The 26,317-nt window shown below is 37.4% G+C and overlaps 3 protein-coding genes across 7 annotated transcripts in view; 2 read left to right on the top strand and 1 right to left on the bottom strand.

Annotated features, from left to right (window-relative positions):
- Positions 1-364: 364 nt before the first annotated feature.
- LOC140223888 (putative nuclease HARBI1) lies at positions 365-3,121 on the top strand. Its single transcript, XM_072296348.1, has 2 exons — positions 365-1,352; positions 1,697-3,121. Exons 1-2 carry the CDS (start codon positions 1,065-1,067, stop codon positions 2,672-2,674), a joined length of 1,266 nt encoding a protein of 421 aa, XP_072152449.1. The 5' UTR covers positions 365-1,064; the 3' UTR covers positions 2,675-3,121.
- An 865-nt stretch (positions 3,122-3,986) lies between these two features.
- Positions 3,987-10,598, bottom strand: LOC140223887 (uncharacterized). Its single transcript, XM_072296347.1, has 5 exons — positions 10,211-10,598; positions 9,288-9,389; positions 8,504-8,584; positions 7,861-7,941; positions 3,987-7,123 (listed from the first exon to the last, which is right to left on the bottom strand). Exons 1-5 carry the CDS (start codon positions 10,287-10,289, stop codon positions 6,441-6,443), a joined length of 1,026 nt encoding a protein of 341 aa, XP_072152448.1. The 5' UTR covers positions 10,290-10,598; the 3' UTR covers positions 3,987-6,440.
- A 773-nt stretch (positions 10,599-11,371) lies between these two features.
- shg (cadherin EGF LAG seven-pass G-type receptor shotgun) overlaps positions 11,372-26,317 on the top strand; it is a 79,735-nt gene continuing 64,789 nt past the window's right edge. For 4 of the 5 annotated variants that reach the window (XR_011899185.1, XR_011899183.1, XR_011899184.1 and 1 more), the window contains exons 1-7: positions 11,372-11,554; positions 13,112-13,215; positions 18,847-18,972; positions 20,079-20,204; positions 22,940-23,089; positions 24,513-24,701; positions 25,521-25,723. Coding sequence is in view for 2 of the 5 variants with exons in the window: in XM_072296330.1 (XP_072152431.1) it covers positions 11,482-11,554; positions 13,112-13,215; positions 18,847-18,972; positions 20,079-20,204; positions 22,940-23,089; positions 24,513-24,701; positions 25,521-25,723 (971 nt within the window). In the remaining 3 variants the exon portion in view is untranslated. Of the gene's footprint in view, positions 11,555-11,589; positions 11,864-13,111; positions 13,216-18,846; positions 18,973-20,078; positions 20,205-22,939; positions 23,090-24,512; positions 24,702-25,520; positions 25,724-26,317 lie in introns of those variants that run through there. The other variant, XM_072296332.1, reaches the window with a different exon arrangement.

Here is a 26,317-nt window from a genome sequence, read left to right as displayed (position 1 = left end):
ATTTTGAGTTTCGTAGCGCCTACAATCCGCAATTCCGCAAAACATAAATCTTAATATAATGAGGTACGACAACATCGGCATTTCACGGTAACTGTTGACAATTTGAATCGAAAATATAAGAATTTCTAATGTTTACGTCTCTGGGAAGGTATTTCATCAAAACGACACCAGCGCCCTCTTTCTTGGTTAGGTGTTTTCTTGGGTATTTTGGTAAAATACCGTTTGGGTATAGGTGCGTTGTTAAATTACTTTTGCTGCCCAACGAAAATGGCTGACTCTCCGCAGGATTGACGTCATCTCAACGACGACGTCAGCTCAACGGACGGAAGAAAATCGTGGTGCCGTTGTTAAATTCCCGTTGGATTGAGATGATTTAGAGGTTATGTTGATGTTGTGAAATTGATAATGAAATTCTTGACAAATGTGCCCGGTGATAAAGTCAAAGCGTTTTTCGTTCGAAAGAATCTTTTTAAGGTGTATCTACAGCTGCGTGAAGTAAGAAATTTCTCCGCGCAGGGGGCGCCACCGCTGTGTTTTAGAGTCCGTACAGCACCACGTGAGTCCTTGAGCTTTTATAAAAGTTGAAGGAATTTCTGTTTAAATCGAAGATAAATAAGTTCTAGCTATAACATTCTTCTTCCTATTGACCCTAAAAGCAACGTGAAAAGTCATTTCTGAAGCTCTGCAATTTGATCCCAGAAAAAAGTAGGGTTAAGCATGATGACCTTGATGCAACCAATCGCGCTTGATCGCTCTCAGCAGTTGGCAGATATCTCTCTCCCACCGTGAGCTGTCTCTCTCACACTCATTGGATTCCCATAAGGAAAACGGGGATCAAATTCCAGCCTTTATTGTGCAACTTTGAAAGCTCATCTTTGACTTTACACATTCTTCAGACATGCTGCTAGAACTTATTAGCTTCAGAATTTAGAGTCTTTCTCTTCATATTTAAATAATCGCTGATTTCGGAGTCAGATTTTAGCAGCGCGACGTGGTGGATTTTTTCAGAACTAACGCTGAAGATTAACCTTAATCTTCTATGAAGCATTATTTTAGTGTTTGACATGATTGACGAAGAAGAGGATAATATGCTCATGGAAGCTGCTCTGCAAATTTTGGAACAGCACTTAAATGCTCCAATGATAGAGCCTTTAGACTTTAGTGATTCTGAAGATGATACTGATAATTCTTCTGGGGAAGAGATTAATAGTGACGAGGAAGAAGATTTACCTGCTATATTTGCTGACCAAGAGGAGCATGTCAGAAATGAAAACTATGTCATTGATGTTGTCTACTATCTCTCTGACAGGGACTTCCGGTCTCACTTTCGCTTGAGTAGAACTGCAGTGGAGGTGAGCATTGTCATTGATTTTAAATTTTTTGTTCTTTTTAGTTCTGGTTATTCGTCCAGCTGAATGATGAAGGCATGCTTGCGTCCAAATTTTCTGAGGATCCGAATTGCTTGATTCTACAATATCACCTCTGATAAAAGAGAGAACTTTACCCAAGTGTTTCAAGCAGATCATGCCCCTCTAATTGTATTCTTTTCACCAGCCATTTGAAGTGCACAAATTGGCGGACAGGTTTCTAATGAAATCAGCTATGAAGCAAGAATCTTACATAGTCCCTGCCTCTAACAAGGGTGAATTACTTGAGGAAGGAGAAATTATATCAATGTTTTTCCTTTTCTTTGCAGGAGCTGTATTTGGAACTCAATAACCCTGTCGAACAAACTGTAGGCAGACCAAGAATTCCGATGGCACACGTTCTACTGCTCTCTTTATGGATTTTAGCGACCAAAGAGAGCTTCCGAAGTGTAGCAGACCGCTTTGGCCTTGACCGAGGCCATGCACATGTGCTGTGCATGCAAATTTACCAGAAAATGTATGAGAGCCGTAACACATGGATCAGATGGCCTACAGGTGCGGCAGCTGTTCGTTGCATTGACGACTTCGCAGATCTTGGAATCCCTGGTGTTATTGGTGTTGTGGATGGTTCGTACATCGAGATTCCTGGCCCAGTCCATGATGACTCCTATTACAATAGGAAGGGCTTCCACTCAGCAACATTACAAGGCATATGCGATTCGCATATGCGATTTATTGATGTCTTTACTGGTTTTCCAAGCTCTGTGAATGATGCACGAGTTTGGGCCCATTCCCCGATTGGGAGAGCTTTAGCACAAAACCATGAAGCTCATTTGCCTCCTGGATCTTTCATCTTGGGAGATAAGGCATATCCATGCCGAGTGTATCTTATTTCTTTGTTTAAAGATGATGGCCACATGACTGCCCAAAAGGTTCAGTTTAATACGAGGCTTTCGAAAGTGCGGGTTGTTATAGAGAATGCTTTTGGACGTCTGAAAGGAATATTCAGACGCATGAAAAACCTAGAAATAACAAATTTAAATTATTTTAAGTATTACACGATGGCAGCTTGTATCTTACATAACATTGTACTGGAAGAACGTTTTAACCTTGGTGATCTAGATTTTGAACCAGACATTGATGAGAATGATGACGATGATGATGATGATGATGATGAAGATGATGATGATGATGATGATGATAATGTTGAAGTAGGAAATGCAGCACCAGTTGCTGGCAATGTAGCTAATGAAACTGGGCCCGAGAGAAGAATCAGATTGATGAATGTAGTTGTCCCCCCCCTCTAAGTAAGATGGAAATCAGCTTTAATGAACTGCTTCTTTCAACCGTTATGTCTAACGATGATTTCTGTGAATAATCTTGTTCAAAGAGTGGGGAAATATGATGTTTTATACTCCTGTAGTTTGAGGTGTATGATAAGCATATGAATTGAGCAATTTTTATAATTTCAGTTTTGAGTTTAAACTGAACTTGGAACATAAATTTTGTGATCTCTTCTGCTGTATTTCATTTTTCTTCTTCCATTACAGAAAACATTTAGTTAAAGGAAGTGCAGTTTTAATTTTGGGCTGTGTAACTGAAGTTGTAAATTATTCTGTGTTTTTTTACTTTTTTCTCCTCGACTTTTGTCACTGATTGCTGTTTTCCAACGGAGTTGTAATTATTCAATTTTTGGTCTCCACGATATAAACCTGTATGTTCTATGAATATTAATAATTACATTTTCACCTTCATTTATTATCTAATTTTACTCTCCCCAAATGACCCGGTATCTACAGGATAAGGTAACCTGGTAATTAAATAGATGAAAAACCATAAATTATGCAATTAGTTATTTGGTATTAAATCCAGTCATTTCCTCGCAAGTTTATTTCTGGAAAAATTTTCAGTTCAGGGGTGGAAATCAGAATAGACTGTTACCAAGTTTTGCGGTACAATAGATTTTTTTTTGTTGCCTTTCTTTTCCGTAAGAAAGCATTTTCTAGATGTTTGCCGCTTTTGCACCCAACTGAAAGTATTGAGTATTTTCAAAACTGTTTCCATCTTCTTTCATGAACTTGTTAAAAGCTTACACCCAATTTCTTGAAAAATTTTTCAATAATTAAATTTTCAGTAACAAGCTCTGAATTTCATTTCAAAGACAGTTAAATTGGGTATATGATTAAATCTGAGATTTGGCACTAACAACTTCCAGGTCTCAAAAATGCCCAAAATGTGACTAAAAAATGTTTTCCGAGTTTTCAAGATCTTACAACCCCCTTTATTGACTCTGTACTTTTCTTTTTTCCATCAATGTTATCAGTTTTGGACAAAATAATAAGATAATTCATTACCTCAGAGCGTTAGTTTCATTCAGACCTAGAGATAGTTCCTATTACTTTTTGATGCACTTCCACTGCTATGGTGTTCCCAAAAACATTCTGCTTACAGGTTTCTGACAACCATTGCGTTGCAAAAAAATGATGGAACATGTTTCTGATGCGTGGGACTTTAAATGACGAAAATATAAAAGTACCAGGCAAAATCCATGAGGTTGAATTGAAATTAGAAACAAAATTGAATGAGAAATCATCAAATTATTTATTTAAAGGCAAAAATTGTACTAAAGAGTAGCTAAGACTCTAAAAATATATTCTAAATGCAGAAGAGGAAGGTTGCAGGCTTACGCTTACAGTTAATGAAAATCAACAAATTTAGAAGCAAAAAATCTGACTTGAATCTTAGAATTTAACAAGGGAGCTATCAGTCGAAAAATGCATTAATACTAGAAAGTGAGTCAACTCAAGTATGACTAAATAAAGAGATTGAATTAAACATCGGGTATAATTGAGTAAAGAAAAGGAAATGACTTCATACTAAAAAAGGAAATGACTTAATACTAAAGGAAATCAGGTAAAGAATACCTGTCTTGAGGAATAAATCGCAAGACTGCATAGGAAAGGAGTTGGAATATAAAAGTAGATGCTTGTGCGATGTGTGCGACCAACTCTTTCAAAGCACATTATAAATTCAAAATAGGAAGGCTTCAGATTTAAAGTTAATGGAAATTAACAATATGAGAAAATAAAAATCTACCTGAAGCTTATAACTTAACAAGAAAACTCAGTCGAAAAATAAGTTAATACTAGAAAGAGAGTTAATGCGAGTACAAATAAATACAGAAAAATTGAGCATTGATTATAATAGATAAAAGGAAAGGAAATTCCTTAATAGTATTGGAATTCAGGTAAAGAATAAGCGTCTTCAAAAATGAATCACAATACCACCATAGGAAAAGAGCTGGACTATAAAATCAGATGCTTGTGTGATATGTGTGACTAACACTCTCAAAGCATATTATAAGTTGAAAAGAGGAAGGCTTCAGGCTTATAGATAATCGAAATCGCCAATACGAGAAAATATAAATCTTACGTAAAGGTTATAATTAAACATGAGAGCTCAGTTGAAAAGAAGTTCATACTAGAGAAAAAGTTATTGCGAGAATAACTAAAAATAGAGACTTACTTGAACATTGAGTATAATTGAGTAAAGAAAAGGAAATGACTTAATACTAAGGAAAATCGGGTAAAGAATAACTGGCTCTACAAATGAATCACATGACTGCCTTGGACTTTAACAGAAAGAACTGGAAGATAAAATTAGAAGCCTATGTGATTACGGCAGGTTCAGGAGATGAGCTATGGAGTGCAAAATTTTAAGAAAAAGTATGCATGAATTAAAAGAAATTGTGATTAAAGAAAAAAATGGAGGCTATGTGACCGCACAGAAAGATAAACATTGTCGGCCATTCAGTGGACAGTACGTATTGCTCCTTGCTTGATTAATGGGGGAAAAAAAGCAGTGAGCCACATGACTGATGGCACGGCAATTCCCAATATAGAGAATTCAGACTTAAAACATTAGAATCAACGACCCGAGGGAAAATTAAATAAGAAAAACAAAACACCTAAAAAAATAAGAGAATATTGCGTAAATCTGAGAACATCAGATACCGAAATAAATATTAGCATTAAGTACCTAGTATTGCCTCAGTCTACATTGCATTAAGAGGCCAAATACATCACTTGCCGACACCAGATGTAAGAGTTTCCATCTAGTTCGTAAAGAAAACAAACGGTTCACACCGTCACTAGGAACTTGCAGAGTGCCTTCTGGCTCTGATTGCAAGTGAATATATTTTAGTTGGTAGACCTCATCCAAATAATATGACTTACCAATTTGTATTTACTCAAGATAAGTTCAGTTCAAAAATGAATGTAAACTAAATGAACATAACGTAATAATGGACAAATTTAACTGAACAATAAAATTCAACACAGGTTATAAAGAAACACAAATTAAAAATTTAACTATATTAGAACCGGGTAAAGGATTTCGAGGGGTAACTACCTCTTGCAATAAATTGCATGACTAATTAGGGATTTAATAGCAAGAACATTTGAGGCTTTTAGAGCATAAGTGTCATGACTGCATTGCAACGTTTCAGAATTTCAACAGGTTTTCGACTTTTTTTTTCTTTGCTGAACCACTGCATCTGTTGCTCCAAAAATGTTAAAGATGTTTCTTGGTAATATTAGGGAGAATCACTAAGGTTTCCAGAGTTATTCATAGAATAGTTTTAAAGGGAAAAAATCAAATGCACTTGAAGAAAACTTTGAAGCAATGCAATGTACTAATACACACATCTTGTACTCTGAAGGCGTCATTTGTCCTACTTAATACCTCCTGACTAGGTTAATCCTAAAAAAATATGGAAATTTATTAATCAAACAAGGCCTTATAATTCAAGTTTCAAATTTCGTCTGTTTGTTCCAACCTAATGACAACCACTTACACCAGAAACAGAACTTTCTTACTCAAAACACAGAAACATTACGTGACTTGTCCTTTATACCAGCGGTGGGCCGGTTGCTGAAACTTCTGACGAGGTGCTTAAGGCCACGGTGCAGTGGAGATTGATGGACGGTTAAATCATTCATCTTGTGCGTGGGGTCTTTGTCGGTTTCATTCGTTGAGATAACTACGGCAACTGGAGAGGTTTTTATCCCCCATCTATTCTGCTGCCGATCGCCGGGCTTCTACAGCTCCAGCGAGCCTTTGTATGGCAGCAGTTCTTTCTCTTTCTACTTTGATCCTTTCTTCTTCCAATTCTAATCTTCTTCTACGGAGCTCTAATCTCTGCCGCATCAACTCTCTTTGCTGCTCAGCTTTCTGCTCATCCTTTGCATTCTTTTGATGAAGATACTGTTTTACGGTCAGTTCCGGTTGCGTCTTTACTCTCTTCCTTTTTCCTTTCAAAAACGATGCACCTTTCTCTTCCTCAGGGGAACTTACTTTCCGAAAGGATGTGTCACCTGGTTTCTCAGCCTCATCAAAGGTCCCTCCTAGCAGACCTTCATCCGGCTCCACACTTGCTTTCGTCCCGATGTTGTCTCGGAACAAACCGTAAAACTCCCAACTGGGCGATTCCTCCGTTTTCCCGTCAATCTCTCTCCCTTCACCGGTTTTCAATAAGCGTAGACGAATACTCTGATATGTATTTTTGAGGTTGCGGTATTTGGCATCGCAAGAGGGGCCGCTGACGAGGTATCCATGCTCGGCCATAGAATTGGCTATGGAAACCCATAGCTTACTTTTCTTAGTTGGTGGTCGAGCAAACTGTTCTTCCTTTGCCCATCTCAATTGCAGAAGGAGCTTAATGGAAGCACTCGTCCACTTAAAAGGCAAAACTTCACCTGCAATTCATAAGAAAAACAACTGTTAGAATCAATAAATTACGAAGCAATACTGAAACAGCAATTAATCCCTTAATGACCCTAAATTGATTCATGGAGTAGATGCTGCCAATATGCGCCAAAAAAACAATGAGGCTGCTGAAAATAAATTACATTTTTGAACACAAAAAATATCTATTCTCATGTATCTTGTGAACGGAATTGAAATAAATTTATACTCCTTAGAGACTTTACATGCCTTAATAGGATTCAGAAGATGCACAATTTCCAAGTTCATTGCCCCCAATTACTGACGTTGTGTTGCAATATCATTCAAGTTCCACTGCTGCTTCTTCAGCCACAGTTATCTCATGCTCAACTTTTTTAATGCAAATTCAACAGACGGATGCTCATCAGTCATAAAAAGGGTATCTTCAGAGAAACCGTAGCAAGACGTTGAAGAGTTGCTTTGAAAAATAATGTTGAAACGTGGCAAAAGCAAAATTATCTCCTCAACTTATTTCCAAAATATGAAGGGCCTGAAATATTGAAAGAATTCGTTTTGAAAATTTTTGCTGACTTGGGGCTAGGGTGCAAGTGCAGAGCTTCATCTGCATGCAGTTTCTCTCATAGGGTGTTTCATGCTGGATTTTGTAGATCAGACAATAGGGTCATGAAAGAAATGTACAAAAGTAAATCAATAAATATTGGTGGCTGTACGCTAAGGACATTAGAAAGTAATGAAAACAATTACTCACGGTTAGCCGGTGTAGAGTCTGTCCTATCAGCAAGAGGTCTCTGAACAGAACCGGACTCTTCCAATAAATTGTCTGCAGGACCTGAAACCAAAATTGAGGCAATTAACATCATTTACAGATCGTATCTCTATTTACGTTGATACCAACAAAAGCAACTTCAATGCTTGGAATTTATAATGCTTGCTTAAATAATGGTACAGCAAATATTTTAACCGTTATTTGATAAAATATTGCTGTTATGTACAGAAGCTGCTGAATTGAAATGTGCGTAGGGTTTAATGCAGTATACTTCCTGCCAAAAATAGAAGAACTGAACGTCTTAAATAACTGAGGGCTGTTGCTTAAATTTGCTTCTGGACTTTGTGATGAACCCTTAAACAAGTACCATTCTTACTTCTGGTATAAGCAGCTACAAGATTCAATGTAACAGATGAGAAGGGGCAGGAATCATATAGGTTTCCTTTGTTGCAAAGCATTTAACATGTCTCTTAAATTATTGAAATGCAACTCTCCAGGATTTGGAGCCTGAAAGATTTTTGTAGATCATATGATAGGGTCATGAAAGAAAGGTATAAAAGTACATCATTAAATATTGGTGGCTGTACGCTAAGGACAGTAGAAAATAAGGGAAACAATTACTCACGGTTAGCCGGTGTAGAGTTTGTTATATCAGCCAGAGGTGTACTAGCAGAACCAGACTCTTCCAATGGATTGTCTGCAGGTTCTGAAACCAAAATTGAGGCAATTAACATCAATGCATGGAACATAATTAAATAATGGCAAAGCAAATATTTTAAAAGTTGTTGGATAAAATAGTACCATATTAAAAAAAAAAAAAATTATGAGAGTTTATGGCTGTATACTGCCTGAGATAAGTAGAAGAACTAAACATCTTAATCATTGTGGGCTGTTTTTTTAATTTTGCTTGAATGCTTCTTAACAGAGCCTTTACCGCACTATCTTCTGGTATATCTTCACCTATTTATCTTAAACCTTTGAAATGCAATCCTCCGAAAATTGATGCATCTTACTGCATTCTGAGTCATACTAGGCTATGGAGAATATGGTTCATCATTCTACAATTTTGAGCAGTTTAATTATTAATTGAAAGTATGCAATTTATCTAAGTCCCCTATAAACTAGAGGGCAGAGAAAGACCTGCTGTCAACAGATGCTGTAATATTTTTGAAATTTCTCTTGATCAACTGATTCATTGAATGGATTTCTAACTTTAATGCACTTCATTTAATGTCAAAAATAATTGCAATTAAATGTGGCTGTGGTAGAACTTGTCCAAACTACGTTTTTGATTGGCTCTGTACAAATTTCAGTAGCTTGACCAGCTTCACGATCAACTAGGCCTGTTCGTGCAAAACTGTGACATCAGTGGAGAATAGAATAAAGAATTAAGAAAGTAGATAGCTTACCAAAACCAAGTAACTTGACCTTCTCCGGTACGTTTGGCAGCAGACCCGCATTTCTTGCATTAACTAGTATTTCAGAGATAATTTTAATTTTGTATGTAACGTCTGAAACGGAGAGTGAAAATTGTGATTAGAGGCGGCAAGGGACATTTAAATATAATTATACCTGAACAATTACCACCTTCCATGTGGAAGGCATTATTTTAGAGCATACATCATGTGCCAGATAAATTTATGTTAAATTCGTTCTCTTAAAAGAATGTACTATCTTTAAAATCGATCGCACTCCATTTCACTCTTCTATCATTCATCCTACCCATAGGCCTTGAATCACTTGCTGAAAATGAAGGTAATCTGTTGTTACTCAATGGTCCTCATATCATAATTTAGAGATTCCTTGTTTCAATTGTACAAAAAATTGAATGAGGAAGTTAGGACAAAATGATAGCTGTTGCTACCCGGCCTTATACATTCCTGATCCTTCTGGGACATCCTGCAAATTTCAGCAATGACGATTCGCCCAACGCACTAATACCTTCTATGTTCAAAGTTGTTTAAAGCAATAATTTCTCAACTTTTGAGATTAGTTCGGAGACCATAAATAATACAAGGCTTCATCAAATTCTGATCACAAAGGCTAATCCTTGGCAAAAATCTCCAGTTAATGCCTACACCCAAGAACTTGTCCTCGGCAGTGCCTACCTAAGTACTGTCCAAGAGAAAATTATTGAAAACCCCAGCATTTATTAGAGTATTTTTTTGTTGATTCAAATCTTTGAATTCGGGGAAACTTCATAGAAATGCGTATTGACTTAGGTATCTATGTGGGATTCTTGGATACTTCAGTGACTTTCGTACACGTGGGGTGTGTGGTCAGGAGGGAGTGAGGGTCAAAACATTGAGGCAAGTAACAATATAAATCTTACCTTCTCGCATGCGCAGATACTGCGCATCTGGCAGTTCCACTCTTAAAGTAATTACATTCAATCGAATGAGGACCCACATCTTCGTAAAAAGAGAAAGAACAGAGCACAACGGAACTCGCGAAGGAAGAGGAAAGAACAAACACGCAATTCTCCCTAGACCGACTGGCGACCGGCAAAGTGTGAGGTTAAAGTGAGAAAAAAATGGCGGAATAACAATCCAGCAAACTCGGCAGCGGTCCGCAGCAGCCAGAAACCTCGCTGAGCTGGTGGGCAGTTTGCTGAGCAGCCATCTTGGAAAACGGGTAAATCCACCGGAATTTACCAACGCTTTCGTTGAGCTCAACACTCAGCGGGTAATTTTCGTTGGGCAGTTGTGGACTTTAACAACGCATCTAAGTAGCCCACCTCAAAACCCGTGCCCTCCTGACGTCACAACGCTTCAAGATGGCAGCCAAAATCGAAATGCGACCACCATTCTTTAACCGCCTTGGTCACAAGCCTATTAACAACGCGTCTCGATTGTCGATATCTCAATTTTTAACAATAATAATATGGCGTCCAAGAAATGGCGGAAAATGTGTGTTTTGGCAATTTCTGGCCGCCATCTTGGTAAGGCTCAGACATTTTGCAAATTCAAGATCGGATTTGTTTTTCTGTTTTGGATCACCCTGTATAATAGCGGAGAATCCCTGAAGTGACGTCATCGCTTACAGTCGTAGGCATCCGCTTGCGTCCGCTGATCAGTCATCAGTGAGTCATCCTCATCGTCCTCATCACTACTCCGATGAGTTCATCGCAGTTCGCAGTCATAGAATTAAGAGACTAACGTCAACAGAAGCGAAAGCCTCCGCCATTTTCATGTCAACAAAGTATAACGAAAGGAAGCTGCTTCAATAAGTACTGTTTACGTTTGCGGTAGGTCGACGTTTTGGAGAGGTCGAATAATAACGGATACATACGTTTTTAGGAATTGAAAGAGTTTCCCCTTAACTTATTTATCGTTTAATCGGAGAAGTACTGTAAATTCGCTTAAAATTAAATGTTTTTTCCCACTTTTATATTTGTAGGTAACCTCGAAATTGGTTTCAATAAGTACCGACTCTGAGAAGAAAAATGTTAACATTGGTTCTTACGGAGCTTTCGCTTCTGTTGACGTAGTTTATTTATTCTATGTCGCAGTTTGGTTTGGTTCGCCTCGAAGATTGCTGTTATGTCGTTGTCTCCGTAGCCGTTATGCGAAGGCGGTGTCCTCCTTTTTACAATAATACGCGATGTGCCTTCATGAAGTGATCTTTTTATTCGTATTAGTGGCATCCGATTTTGAAGTCGAAGGATTTAACGAAGGTATCCCTCTACCAGACTCGAAAGTTGTCTCCTTGTTGCCTTCTTTTCCAGGGCTAGTTTCCTCAGGCCATGTTTGTTTTTCCGCCATCTCCAAAGAAACTGTTATGGGCGGTGTAGTACGTACCCGCAGCCTGATAACGGATTTAATTTCAAGCTATCCCCTCTCGCCCATTAATTACAATACCAATTCATCCTCTTTAATTAAATATGTGTACTCGTAAAAAGTCTTATTACATATTTAACCGAATGCGGGTTCGTTAACTTCTCCACGTAACCCCAAAATGAGAGAGGGGAGGGCGCCCGCCAGTGGTTTGTTTACGTTCCCGTCAAGAATTCCGAGAAAGATGAATTGCAACTCAAAAGATGTGAAATTAAAAATGTCTTAATATTTTTCTTGGTGCAGAAACCATTTACCTTTTCATGGAGAAGAATCTTTAATCCATAGCTAATCTCTAGTTCTTTGTTTGCATCCCAAAAAACTTCTCTTGGCATGTCAGGGATACAAAATTCTTGAATGAGTCATTCAACTATTTCCTTGTGATTCAACATTTTTGGGTTGAGCGAAAAGGAAGTTTACAAAGTGATACATGATTTTCAGCGACTCAGGCATACCAGGTCATTGACTGATTACCATTTGCAAGGATTTGCTGTTCTGGCCTCATCTTTTAGCATTAACATAATCCAGTGGTATTTCAGCCAGAATGGAACAGTAGCTGGGAGGTTTCTGTTAAGTGTGTTTTCTACCATTTACTATCTCACAACTCAATAATTGCGTCTGAAAAACATGCTTTTAGATTCTTTGAGACTCCTGATGAGATTTCTGACTCTAGCTCAATACTGAGAACTTGACTTACAAGTGCATCAGCCACTGATGATTGCTATCAGCTTGTCCTGATAAGTTATTGTTGCTGAAAAGCATTTCCCTTGCCCAAGTTTTCATTTTTCCTTATTACCACCATAGTTAGTCCAAGGACCTCGCACACTCCTTATGAGAATGTGCACCATGGTCAATTTCCAATTTTTTCATTGCATGATTTTCGTTTTTGAATGCTAATCAAAAGTCATCATGTGCCAACTTTTTACGAGGCATTGTTTTCCCAGTATTTCGCACAGTCCGTTCTGGAAGTTTCAATAATTACCTGAATGAGTGAAGCCAGCGTGGCGATTTAACAAGGAAAACCCAAGCCGGTGATAGGCAAGGAAAAGAGTGATTGAGAGAAAGATTCTGATTTGGACTATGAAACAAGAAAGTGCAAGGAGTCCGAGATAAGACTGCCAGGTTCTTCTCGTTATCAGCAAGTGCTGGAAGATAGATATTGCCTAGCTGGCCTCACTTATTCAAGTGACAATGGAAACTGTGCGAAATACCGTGAAAACGGTGCCTCGTAGAAAGTTTGCAAAATTATGACTTTTGATCAGCATTCCAAAACACATTTAATGTAATAAAAAAATTAGAAATTGATCGTGGTGCACATCCCCACAAGGAGTGTGCGGGGGTCCTTTGAATTAATTTTCATTTGATCATCTGGGCTAATGCTGTGTGTTCTCATGATTCAGGCTTTAGTGATGGAAAGATACAGTTTGGGCAGAACTTCATTTCGAGGTCCCAGCATCCAAGGCATGTCAGTCCTATATCCTACCAAGAAGACAATTCCTTCTCTGTAAGTTTTCTTTTATTATTGGCTCTAAATTTTGCCTCCCATTATAAAATGTCATTTTTAAAGAAGAACTTCATCAATTGATACAGGGCCGGATTTACATTTTTAGTGCCCCAGGCTAAACTTAGGGTGGCGCCCTTGAAAGTAGGCGCTTAGGCGCTGGGGGAGAGGGGTCCCCCAGGAGCCCCTCCCCTCCAGATCAGAAGGAGGATGTTAGGTGTCAGGAAAATGCTCGAATTCACCTTTAAAAAAACACGATTTTAAACAGTTTTGAGGTACGTTTACGTTTGCAAGTTGGTTTTGGAAAATGAAAAGTAGGTAACAAAAGACTCGTTAAATTAAAAAAAAAAAAAAATAATTTCTCAAAGATTTTGCGCCCTTCAGAATGTTGCGCCCTAGGCTACAGCCTATGTAGCCTATTGGTAAATCCGGCCCTGAATTGATAAAAACATGTAAATGTAAATAAGTTGCTCTCAGAAAGAATTCTGCTGAAGGAGTTAAAAATTGCAAGAGTTACGCCAATTAAGAAGGTTGTAAATGCAGAAAAAGCTGAGGACTTAAGACTGATAAATTCATTGCCATTTATTGAGAAAGTGATGGAAGGGATTGTTGTAAAAGGATTAACCAAGTACTTGTCAGACAAAGGAACTCTTGTAGACGAACAGAAAAGATTAAAGAAAACCCGAGGAGTTAGTGCAGGCACTGTTGAAGAAATGGAGGGAAAGGAGAAAGAATGGTAAGACTGAAGTTGTGGTATTCCTAGACTTAAAAAGGGCATTTTAGACTGTGAATAGGGCTAAATTGGTTCAGAAATAAAAAAAATAGGGATTGATGAAGGAGTCCTAAAGTGATTTGTAAATTACTTGCAGGACAGGAGACAGCAAGTGGCATGGGGAGAGAAATTGTCAGATGAGATGTGCGTAGAGTTGGGGGTACCCCAAGGAAGTAGATTAGGGCCTTTATTATTCCTAATAATCTATATAAATGACCTGATGGAGGTGGTGAGGGAGAGCGAATTGAGTCTATTTGTGGACGATACGTTAGTGTTCAGTAGTGAAGGAGACATAGGGAAAGTGGTAGGGATTATTAATAGGGACTTAAAAAGATTAGGTATGTGGTTGAAGGAGAACAGGCTAGTACTGAATGTACTGAAAACTAAGTATAAGGTATTTGAAGTTGGACCTGAAACATGGGGGGGGGGGGGGAAGGAAGGATAATGATAGATAATATTGAGTTAGAAAGAGTGAGGGTGATGAAATATTTAGGATTGTAGATATTAGATGACTTGAAATTGAAAGAACATACAAGAAAGGTGACTAGGGAGTTAAGGGGTAAGGCTAGTATGCTATGGAGGATCAAAGATTTCACAGGGAAGGAGAGTAGAAAATAGTTTATAATTCATTAATTGAAGCTAAATTAAATTACTGTATTTTCCTTCTTGGAGAGGCAAGCAGTAAAGAGATTAGGGACCTACAAAAGGGAGAAATAATTCTGCAATCAGATATATATCAGGGTGTGATAGGGGAAGTAGAATAATTGATATGCTGGAGACTCTGGGTTGGCTGTGTATGGAATTTCTGATAAAAGCCAGAATATTAATTTTCATATTCATAATGAAGAAGGGATTGATTGATATAGGAGATAAAGAGTTATTGGAGATACTAGATAGGAGAAAGGGAAGGAATTTAGAGTTGAAATATAATGATGTGAGGGAGGTGTATAATATGTTGTTCTTTAAGGGACTGAGAGATGGCACATTGTTCTGTTGTGAGAAATGGGAGGAATTGCAACTGGGAGCATTTAGAAATAGGGTAGGATTGGAGAGATAGGGAACTTCTACCCAGGTGCTGTAGGTGGAAGGAGTTAGGCTAGTAGATAGTAGAAAATTAGGTTAATAGGTTAGGGAATGGCGGGGAAATGTAGGTTAGGGAATGTAGGCTGATGGGATTAGCCCTTGAGGGCTAGTTAAAAGGGGGAAAAAAATAGCAATTGCTTGAATGTGCAATACCTTAGGCCCTGTCCACACGAGCATGGTTTGAGGAACTTATTTGACGAACTGCTTAGTTTCCCAAAACTTGTTCCTTAAAACGAGGCATGCTGTCCAAACGAGTTCGCCTGAGCTGAAACCGGAACTTCAATATAAAACTGTACAATTATTGCAAAATAATAGATTATTACGGCGAGAGTAACAAAAACAAACGTCAAGACATAAAGGACGTGAAAAACAAACGCAAACAAATTCACAAATAAAGAGACAAAGAGCTCAGAGTACGGGGGAAAATTCGGGGTTTGGAGGAATAAGTTTTAGCTCAGCTAAAACTTTTTCCAGGAACAAGTTCCCCGAACTAAGTTCTGCGAACTGCGCTCGTGTGGACAAGGCCTTAAATTAAAAAGCATCAATTTCTCTCAACATAATGTCATCATTTCATTCTTGAAGTATTAATTATTCTGAAGTAAACTTCTGTTTTCTAGCTTTAGCACAAACAATTTTATTTTAATACCAAGTTATAATGATCAATAAAGAAGCCATTGAAAAAGACATCAGCTGCCTCTTATGGAGGTCCGGTCAAACATGGTGGCACTGCCGAATTGTGTTTGTCACATAGTTGATGTTTGAAGAATGTGCAATGAAAGATAATAAAAAAGATGAAACATGGCAATTATTTACATATGAAGTAGAATTAGTGCAGTCTTACAAGTTTTTTTAACTTAGTGGGCTTCCATCCAGTTCAATGATGTTAGTGAGGATTAAGGAATTGCAGATTGAAGTATTGTTACATACTTTTCAATCAGTTGTTTTCCTCGAAAATAGTTTTTCTTGTAACTGAATTCCACATAATGGTACCAGTTTGCTCCAATCAACCTTAGACCAAGATGTATCCATATAGGTCAGTCATTGCATAGATTTCCCCGCATTACTGCCATGAAAACCAGAAATGACGGAAACAATGTTTTTTTTATGGGAGAATACTAAGTTTTATTAAGTAATGAATCATTTAAATTTCTTAGTTTTAAATCCTTTGAAAATTTCTGATTGTGGAGAAGGAAATTTAGGTATTACCATTCAGAGTTTCGATTTTGCCGAATTTGTGTTTTTTCATTTTTACAGTCGACGCTGTATCAGCCATTTTTACACGCATAATCTATACCACAAAATGGCTCGTACACTACTGACTTCAAAAATCATCTAAAAATATGAAAAGGTAAATTCGGCCAAATGGAAACCCTGAAAGCTAATGTCTAAAGGTTCTTATCTCTCAAAAAGCTTCAAACAGTTTGAAAGTAAGAAATTCAGATGATTCATCAATAAAAATTTAGCCTTCTCCCATAAGGAAATCACTGATTCCCAGCTTCCTGGCTTTTGCGCCAGTAATACTTACTAACGTCATGCGCAGAAGATTCTCAGTTTGGTTCTGGGCATGACTGACCTATATGGATAGATCTTGCCTCAGACAGCAATTTTATGACAATTTTGTTACTCCTGGCTCCATCTCATAGAGAAAAAAAAAGGTGTTTGCATTTCGGGCATCTTGGAATTTTTTTGATGACATAGGTCGGTACAGTGACGTTTATCATCGATTTTCTTGGAAATGGTGTAATTTATAGACAAAATTCATTCTATATAAAGTGCTTGAAATCATATTATTAGTTGATTTAAGCAAAAAAATGGGACATTATGGTCCGTTTTTCATACTTCGAATTCGGGATTTCGCTGACCAGGTTGTACCGACCTACGTCATAGGGTAAACAAACCTCAAGATGCAAACACCTCCTTTTTTTTCTCTATGGCTCCATCTGATTAGAGTCCCTCTGTAGAGAGAGTTAAGACAACTGGGCTTATGGATGTCAAACCGGAAATACACAAACCGGAATAAAGATTACACAAATCGAACGTTTTTTGTAATCTTTGATCAACCCATTCCGGAATTCCTGTCTCTGTTCCCTCTCTCATTCCATTTGTTTCTTGTCTTACTCCCAATGCCTCGGTCCATTCCAGTTTATTATCTTTGCAGTCGGTGAAAATGTAATATTTATTCCCGTTTGTGACAGTGTGAAGGCCTACATTACGGGAACCAATCAGAAATGGATTCGCATTGTCTTTACTCTCAGTATAAAGGGATTCTGCATCTGATGAGATAAATATTGGACTAAATTTCACAGCCGAATTATGTTACCAGTTGTGGGGTCACACCTTCCTAATGATTTTTCTGGCTTACAAATCAATATTTTAGTTCAATATAGCAATTTTCGGGAGCATTTTTTTTCCTCCTGGAGAATCCATGGCCATCCTTAGTATATTGTCTAAATACTCTTTTGCTTCAAACTTTGAATTGGCAGCGTCTAACTGACAAGACTTTTTCGGTTGTTAAAGTCTATTATTTTCAAATGTAATGACAATTTTTCATGCTTTTTTAGTCTGATAAGTTAAAGAGTCATCATTCTTTTCGATTTTTCACATTGGTTCTCGTTTGTTTTGCTCATTGTCGTTCAAAATCCATAGTAACATGACTATTCCTGTTATTGTGAAATCACCTGTATGAAAGGTCATTGAAATACTTTCTGCTTTGAGGAAGATCAGCTGAGTTCCCACATCTTACTCTGAGACGTGTTTATTCAAATCTTTAGCCTAATTATTTGAAATTATTTTTTTTGTCAAATAGGTAGGCATTCAAAGCTCCTGAATAATAGGGATGATTCGTCACAAAAAATTTCATGGTCCCAATGGAGAATTTACACGCAAATTTTTTATTGCTTCATCTGGAAGTGTCTACTTACAGAGCTGATTTTGCAGTATTTTTTATAATTTTTTTCGTCCATGAGAAATAGTATATAAATAGATTTAAAAGTGAGAAAATGCGCCGCCTAGTGATGTCATCTGGCAGCATTTCCCATTTAAACGCATGTATTTTAGCAGATTAGATCATTTTGTCATATCTCCTCCAATAATTATTCAATTTATGAACCAAGGGTATCTTCATGTTCAGCTTACTCGGTAGCGTCCATTCAAACATGAAATTCATCAAATTTCAGACACTTGCAAATTCTTAATTGTAGTCCAATTTAATACTATGTCCTACCTTCCTTAACAATTGACAAATCCTTTCGCTCATTTATTTGTTCTTTTTCTTGTTCTTGTTTCTTTATATATTTTTAGCTAGGTCCACCAAACAGAGGTCCTCATATAACTTAACTCATTATTCAAGCTCACCAGTCCTCATCTTGTATTATAAACTATACTCCCTGCCAGATGACTTGACGGGTTGAATTCAGATTAAAATGCCTGAATTGCCAATTTAGCAGACCAAACAGAACACAAAAAAACCGCTTTGCGACAGGAAGCGGACACTGCGAATATATTAATTGTGACCTTTGATTAGAATTCAACCTACCAATTCAGCCTCTGGGGAGTATAGTTCTCTCACAAGCAACCTAATACTCCCCTTAAGCTCAAATATCTGCTTCATGTTACATGTTACATTTTGCAAAGATTTATCATCTCCTCCACTTTTGAAGAATCCTAGTACCTAATAAGAGAACTAGAACTCAAAACTTGAACTCCAGACTGCCCAAACATTCAGACCCATTCTTACCATTCAATAGCCGAAATGATATGAATGCTGTTGTTTTTTTTAGTACACAAGCACTCGTGAAGGGTCTCAGCTAATAATTCAAGACAATCACAAGCCGGAGTTCACCAACTGCTCTCAATACAAACCTAGTATAGTGGAAGAAGAACCAGCAGGAACATACGTTTTGACTGTAAGTTTCACTAAAATATTCTAGAACATATTTGCATTACTTAAAACATTGTAGCAACATAAGCCTTTCAATTTTAAGTTGATCCACCTCGGGATGTTGCACATTGCTCCCAGACCCTGATCTAGCTGGCATTTATTACAATTCGACCAACCACAGGTCTCGCTCTTTGTATTTAGAGTTTTAAGTTGATGACAGTAAGTCTGCAACAGCAAGCAAATTTGGAGGATTTGAAGAAAGATCTACTCAAAAGCACCCTCTTTATACCTTTGCTCTCCTGATATCATTGGCCAGTGGCGTTTGATGAAGATGAACTACTAGCGTTTATTCCCAGTTATTAAAAGTGATTACCAGTGTTCTTAATAAAAAAATTTGTTGTGTTCAAGAGATATAGGTAACTGTAAAGGAATTTTTTTCTAGATCAAATAGCATGAAAGTTATGTTGAACACATTGAAGGTCATACATTTATCCCTTTTAATTCCTGTATGTCCTCGTATCCAGGCGAAAATTTCAGCAGTGCACTTTCTGTGAGGGATTTGGGTGTTGTGAAAGTTCTTAGCGTCTTCATTTTTTCAACTACCCATTCCATTTTAAATATATCCCTTTTTTCCCAAAATTTTTCTAAGCAATGACCTTTTCTTATTCTCTTACTGACAAATTGTTGCGGTTTTGTAAAAAGAGAGAGGGAAAAAAACAAAAACACCTATTTGACAGTAATTCCAGAGAAAAACACGTGAATTTTATGACAGTCTCTGAAGAGAACTTGTAATTTTAATGCTATTGCGAGCAAGCCTTCCCAAGTTTCTTTATCCTCTCCATTTTTTCATGCAATCATAACTGCAAGATCAGGAAGTTTCCAGACCCCTGCCTTTGATGGATCAAAGTGTCGAAGAAAAATCTGTCGTTTCCATCTCCAAAACATGTCAGCATGTCAAAGATTTGAAGAATCCCCCCAGCGGTAGAGGAAAAGGAAGTTAAAAAATTCTAATTTTTACTGTAATCTCAGTTTATGAAACACTTTTAAAGGAAACAATAAGAAAACTTTGCGGAACTAATGCATCCAAGTCTCTCTCAACGTACATTATCAACTCTTATAATTTCATTTCAGGTAAATGCAAATGACAGAGACCCACCGGAAAGTGGCGGTACAATTAATTATACTTTTGTCTCTGCACCCAATGAAAAGGTAGCATTTTCAATTGATTCCAGCACAGGAGTCATCACCACGAGACATGTAAGTACAAATAGTAATTGACCTTTGTTGTTTTTATAGATTTTATCATGAGGATCCAGATGCTCTCGCGAAAGAAGCAAGATCAAGTTTCTATTTTCCCCTCCCCTTCACTTCGAAAATCAACTTTGGATGGTGGTTACCAATATGTCTGTGTTGGAAATAAATATGCAATACCCATCTCTATTTGGACTACAATTTGCAGTAGGGAACCACAATTTCTGGCTCGTTGTTGACACATCATATCTTACTCTTAAATGTAAAATCGTAAGAGAAACATATGAGGACTTACACGTAACAACAGCGGTCGCTGACATCCACCATTTTTAGGGCAAACGCTTTTTTCGAATTCTGGAACCCTCAAGAATGCCTGTGCAAAGTTTCAGGCTTCCAGGACAATTTTTTGGCGAGATATGAACTGAAAACCATGTTATTTCTAAAAACAGCGGATGTGAGAATCCACCGTTCTCCCCCGCCGCGCCGGCGCGGCAGGATATGGTAGAAATTCGAATCCACTTGCGATAACTGCCCGCACACCGACCATGGGCTATAGCTGACACTCAAATTGTACGTATCGGGACCGTCTCGCCAGAATTGTTGATTTTGTAACTGATTTTATAATTTTCCTCTTATTTTTGTTCTAGAAGTTGCAAACTGTCTAGTTTTTTGTTCAACTGTATTAAATGACTCAGCATTGACTTTACTTTTGGTTTATTTCAATCGTTTCACTAGCCTTAACTCTCCTGAAGACTTTGTTTCATGCATAAAAAAACGTTTTCAGTAAAAACAGCGGATGTCACATTTTTTTCAAATCGCTGTCCCTTCTTCAATTTTTCATTTACATAGATCGCAAAACGTATGTTTAATACAGGAAGGGTTGCTCTTCATGAAAATCTTTATAAGAATCCTCTCGCTTCTACAGGCGGCAAAGTGCAAAGCTTCGAAAACTTCAAATGCGATTTTCTCACAATGTGAAAACTTAACATCCGCTATTGTTACCGATAAGTCCTCATATATGTAACAATAGCGGCTGCTGACATCCGCCATTTTTAGGGCAAACGCTTTTTTTGTAATCTAAAGCCTCCAAGAATGCCTGTGCAAAGTGTCAAGACTTCCAGCGCAATTTTTCGGTGAGATATGAACTGAAAACGATGTTATTTGTAAAAACAGCGGATGTGAGAATCCACTGTTTTCTCCGACCGGCTCAGCAGGATACTGTGGAGATTCGAACCCACTTGTGATAACTGCCTGCCCACCGGCCTGGGCTGTAGCTGACACTCAAATTATAGGTATCGGGACCATCTCGTCAGAACTGTTGAATTTTTAACTGATTTTAGAATTTGTTCCTTGTTTTTGCTGTAAAAGTTACAAACGGTTTAGTTTCTTGAGCAATTTTGTTAAATGACTCAGCATTGACTTACTTTTAGTTCATTTCAATCGTTTCACCAGCCTTACCCTTCCTGAAGACTGTGTTTCATGCATGAAGAAGTGTTTTTAGTAAAAATAGCGGATGTCGCATTTTTTTCAAATCCCTGTTACTCCTTCAATTTTTCACTTACATAGATCGTAAAACGTGTGTTTTTTACCGGAAGAGTTGCTCTTCATGAAAATCTCTATGAGAATCCTCTCGGTTCTATGGGCGGAAAAGTGCAAAGCTTCTAAAACTTCAAACGTGATTTTCTCACAATGTGAAAACTCGACATCCGCTATTGTTACAGATAAGTCCTCATATGTTCAGTCTTGTAACCCACCCCCTTGCCAGCCACTCCACAAACCATCGTTTGACAATTACTTACCTAACGCAGATAGATACATTCATGAATGAGTTTGAAATAGTCTTTCCTCTCTTTAAAATGAACTCTGTTCAGACACATTCACGAAAAAGGCATCCATATTTCGTGGGAGATTCAAGGAGGAATATACCTTTTCAAGGCAAATATCAGGTTTAAGGAGTTGACTTAATTGGCTGGTTTGAGCAAAAGGTGTAGCCTAAACACTGCCATTAGGCTTTGCTTGCTGTGTGTAGAAATGTATCTATGTTACAGTGTTTCAAAATATCTGCGACCATTTTATTCCAGCATTAAAGAACCATTGTAGAACCTCTGAAGATTTTGGCAATTTTTTTTTTTATTTGGATAAGTAATTTCCCTGACATCTCCAATCCAGTTGCATACAATTATTAGGACAAAATTATGCCATGAAAAATATGTGCTAACCTTTTTGAATGATTGAAATTAATTCAATTGATTGAAAAAAGCATCATGCACCGAATTCAACAGATGAAGTCTAGGAGCTGGAACTCTCTCGATAACCTATTCATACATGTGAACAGCAAATTAAGAAAGAAACAATAAGGTCATCACTTTTGAAATGAGATTTTTGCATTAATTCTTTCAAATTAATTTTCTGAAACTTGGAGCTATGCAGAGTGTTGAAATTTTTTCTGATATTAGAAGTATAGAGAAAAAGTTTCAAAATTAATTTATAGTAGGATTTCTTTCAACTCCTGGGTGCCACATGACTTGATGTCGTACTGCATAGCCGCAGATTTTCCCCATCTAAATTGCATGCTTTTGAGAGCTTTCAAAAGCATTGGGAAAAATCAGGTTTTTTGATTAGAGCCAATTTTTTGGGGGTCTTAATAAGCAGCTATGATTGTGTAGAATATTTTCCAAACTACTTCGTCATAATGCTGCTGCTGGTTTTTACCTTAATACCAACTGAATGTTAATTTGCAGAGTTTTGACCGAGATGAGCCTGTGCGAGAAAAAGAAGTTTACATCACAGTTCGGGCCACAGACAATGGCAAACCACACCTGGACGATGTGTGCACCATTAAAGTCACAATAACAGATGTCAATGATAACTATCCTGTCTTCGACAAAGCTGTAAGTTCTTAGTTTATCATTTTCTTTATTTTTCATTCGTTTTCTGTATAAAGCGATGGCTGATAAGTCAAGCTCCTGAGATGCAAGACTGAAAGTTACATGTCAATAATCAAGGATAAAGAAATACGAGGGGCATTCGTAAAGTAAGTATATATCTTTATTTTCTCCAAAACTAATGAAGATAAATCAAAACAGTAAAAATTGTTTTGACCGCCATACTCTCAGCTTTGCAAAAAGCCTTCGTTTTTTTAAATTTGGTTTACTGGTTCGCGAGTGATGTCATTTTTCCCGTGCCCATCTCTGGTTACCGCGTGTCCAAAATATTCGAGGGCGGCGGAGCTCCTCAGACGAGTACATGTTTTCATCGTAAAGAAGTTTGTAACACAGTTGATTGGTTAAATATGTGAAATTTTTAGGCTTTGAATTGTCTTACCTTACTTTTGGACTTAACTTCACCCAGTTGAACACATATCTGATACCGTGTTAGCAGTTTGTGGATTCCATCTTCAAAGAATCTCGCATTCTGTTGTTGGAATACAGCTTCTTGCAACTCTCTGTCGGTAAAGAACTTTTGGCCACCCAAGCTCTTCTTTATCGCAGGAAAAAGATGAAAATCGCTTGGAGCAAGGTCCGGTGAGTACGGTAGATGAAGAAAAAGGTCCCATAAATTGAATGAGGCGAACAAGTCTTGACTCACATGAGCCACATGAGGCCTAGTGTTGTCTTGAAGGAACAAAACTTGATGAGACAAAAGACCTGGTCATTTTCGCTTGATCGCTGACTTAAGTTTTTTCAGAACTTCACAACATACTTCGGCATAGATCGTTTTTCCTCTTTCCAAGAAATCGATCAGCAATATTCCTTGAGCGTCCCAAAACATCGTAGCCAAAACATGTACTTGTCTGAGGAGCTCCGCCGCGCTCGAATATTTTGGACACGCGGTGACGAGAGATGGGCGCGGGAAAAATGATGTCACTTGCGAACTGGTAAACCAAATTTAAAAAACGAAGGCTTTTTGAAAAGCTGAGAGTATGGTGGTAAAAACAATTTTTACCGTTTTAATTTATCTTTATTAGTTTCGGAGAAAATAAAGATATATACTTACTTTACGAATGCCCCTCGTAGACCATATATTGCGTCTAGCAAGAAACAAATGTTTGATACCAAGCTTTTATCTATAATAATATAATACTACAGTAATGTCCTGGTAATTAAAAAGTGTATCAACTGTTTCCATGCCATAGATTGGCAGAAGCATCGAATGATATTTTCATTTTTAGCTGAAGCATCTCTCTATAACATATCCAAAGCCTCTTAAAAAACAACATGGGTCCTGAATATGGATCTGATGACTGCATGATTTATACAAGACCTACCCCTGAGGAGAATGTCAATTTTTTAACCAATACTTGCTTTCATGCAGAATTATGTAGAATCTGTCCCACAAGACCTGGCTGTCGGACAAGAAGTGATGAGAATATCCGCCACTGATATTGATGATGGTAATAACAGTACTGTTGTTTATGAATTGTCTCCAAAAAATTACGATGATGGTAGCTACTTCAGGATGGATGCAAACTCTGGAGTCATTTTCCTCAACAAATCAATCAATGTAAGTTATTTTGATGTATATCAATGCATCTTTCAATTCACCACCTTGATTTTCTCCCTTCCTAATAGTAAATCTGATCTCAAGTATTCCAAAATAAGTTAAACCTGTTATTTAGTAAAATAAAGTGTTAAGCTTTAGAGCAGTGTTCGAAACTCACAGGCGCCAATGCGCCGAATGCGCCTAAAAAATCGGCCATGGCCCCTAAAAAATGAAGGCTCTGCGCTAACATGGCCCCTAAAAATCTGGATTTTCACAGGAAGTCACATAAAGAAAGAAAAATCAATCCATTTGAATTGAAAAAACTCAGAATTTTTAGCACTACAAGTGAAAGCTTGCTTTTTCTATTCTTCACAATTTCATTCTTAGTGCTTTTGTCTTCCCCAAGTTACAGCTACTCACTAGTTCTGTTACGAAAACATCTTACGTCTAACTTTTCACTAAATGCGCCATAATATATGGGCAAAAAGTCAATTTGGCCCCTAAAAAATCTTCAATGGCGCCTAAAAATCGGGCTTGATGCGCCTTATGGCTCTTAAAACTCTAAGGTGAGTTTCAAATACTGCTTTAGAGGGTATTAGAAATGAAGCATCATACTTTATTGAAGGTGAAACTGTAGGAATTTTTATATCATTTCCTGTGTTCAAAAATTACTATTTTCATTTTATTTTATAGAAAGAAAAATTGAACACTATTGTTTGAAATCTTCAAAAAATATTTTTCTCACAGAAAAGGGAATGATGTCGAGTACTTACTTTAGCCAAAGCTACTCTAACTTGATATTGTGGTTATAGTTTGATCTTGTTTTTCTCTTGTTTAAAGCGTCAACCAGGTTATAAATTTAAGCTTCGTGCCACTGCCTCAGATCAGGGATCAACTCCAAAAAGGACCACAACAGACTTGGAAGTAAAAGTAGTAGAGTCAAATAAGAAACCTCCGACTTTTACTTACATACCTGCAAGCCCCATCATGCTCTTTGAAAACCTCTCGGATTTCACGTATAACATTGCAACCTTAACTGCTGCGTATGTTCATTTATTAATATTCTTTGATGCAATGTTTCATAACTGAGCAGATGCTTCCAAATATTTCTAATCATTAAAGAACCTGAAAAGGGGGGAAAAACAGGCTGTAAATGCATGAAAAAATTACAATTATCAAAAGAGTGCAATTTCTTTTTAAAAGTATTCATCGAAACATATCTCTCTCAGTAAATTATGATTAACTGACTCCAGTTTTCCCATTTTTGAAGCGTATTTGTACTTTAAGGTTGCTACAGTTAGGGAAAATTGGGAAATGTTGGGGAACTATAAAGTCAGGGAAAACCTGGAAATATCAGGAAACATATTGAAAGTGTCCGGAAAAAAATTGTTGATTCATATTTCTTTCCTCTTTAAAATGGGTGTGGCATTTTGAACAGAAATTTTGCTTGAAGCTTATTTTAAATTATGTATTTTTAATCACCTAACATATCACCAATCGTCATAGAATGGGGTTATTGCTTGATTTTTTTTAAATCAGTTTCTACAAGTTGGAGGTGTACTGATGGTGAAGGTATTTTTTTAAAAATTTTCTTATGATTGGAACATGGAGGAAAAGCCCCAGAAAGTCCGAAACGA

The sequence above is a fragment of the Bemisia tabaci genome, chromosome 2 (genome assembly GCF_918797505.1).
Source record: "Bemisia tabaci chromosome 2, PGI_BMITA_v3".
Classification (NCBI taxonomy): Eukaryota; Metazoa; Arthropoda; class Insecta; order Hemiptera; family Aleyrodidae; genus Bemisia; species Bemisia tabaci.
This window is presented reverse-complemented; position numbering and strand designations above follow the sequence as displayed.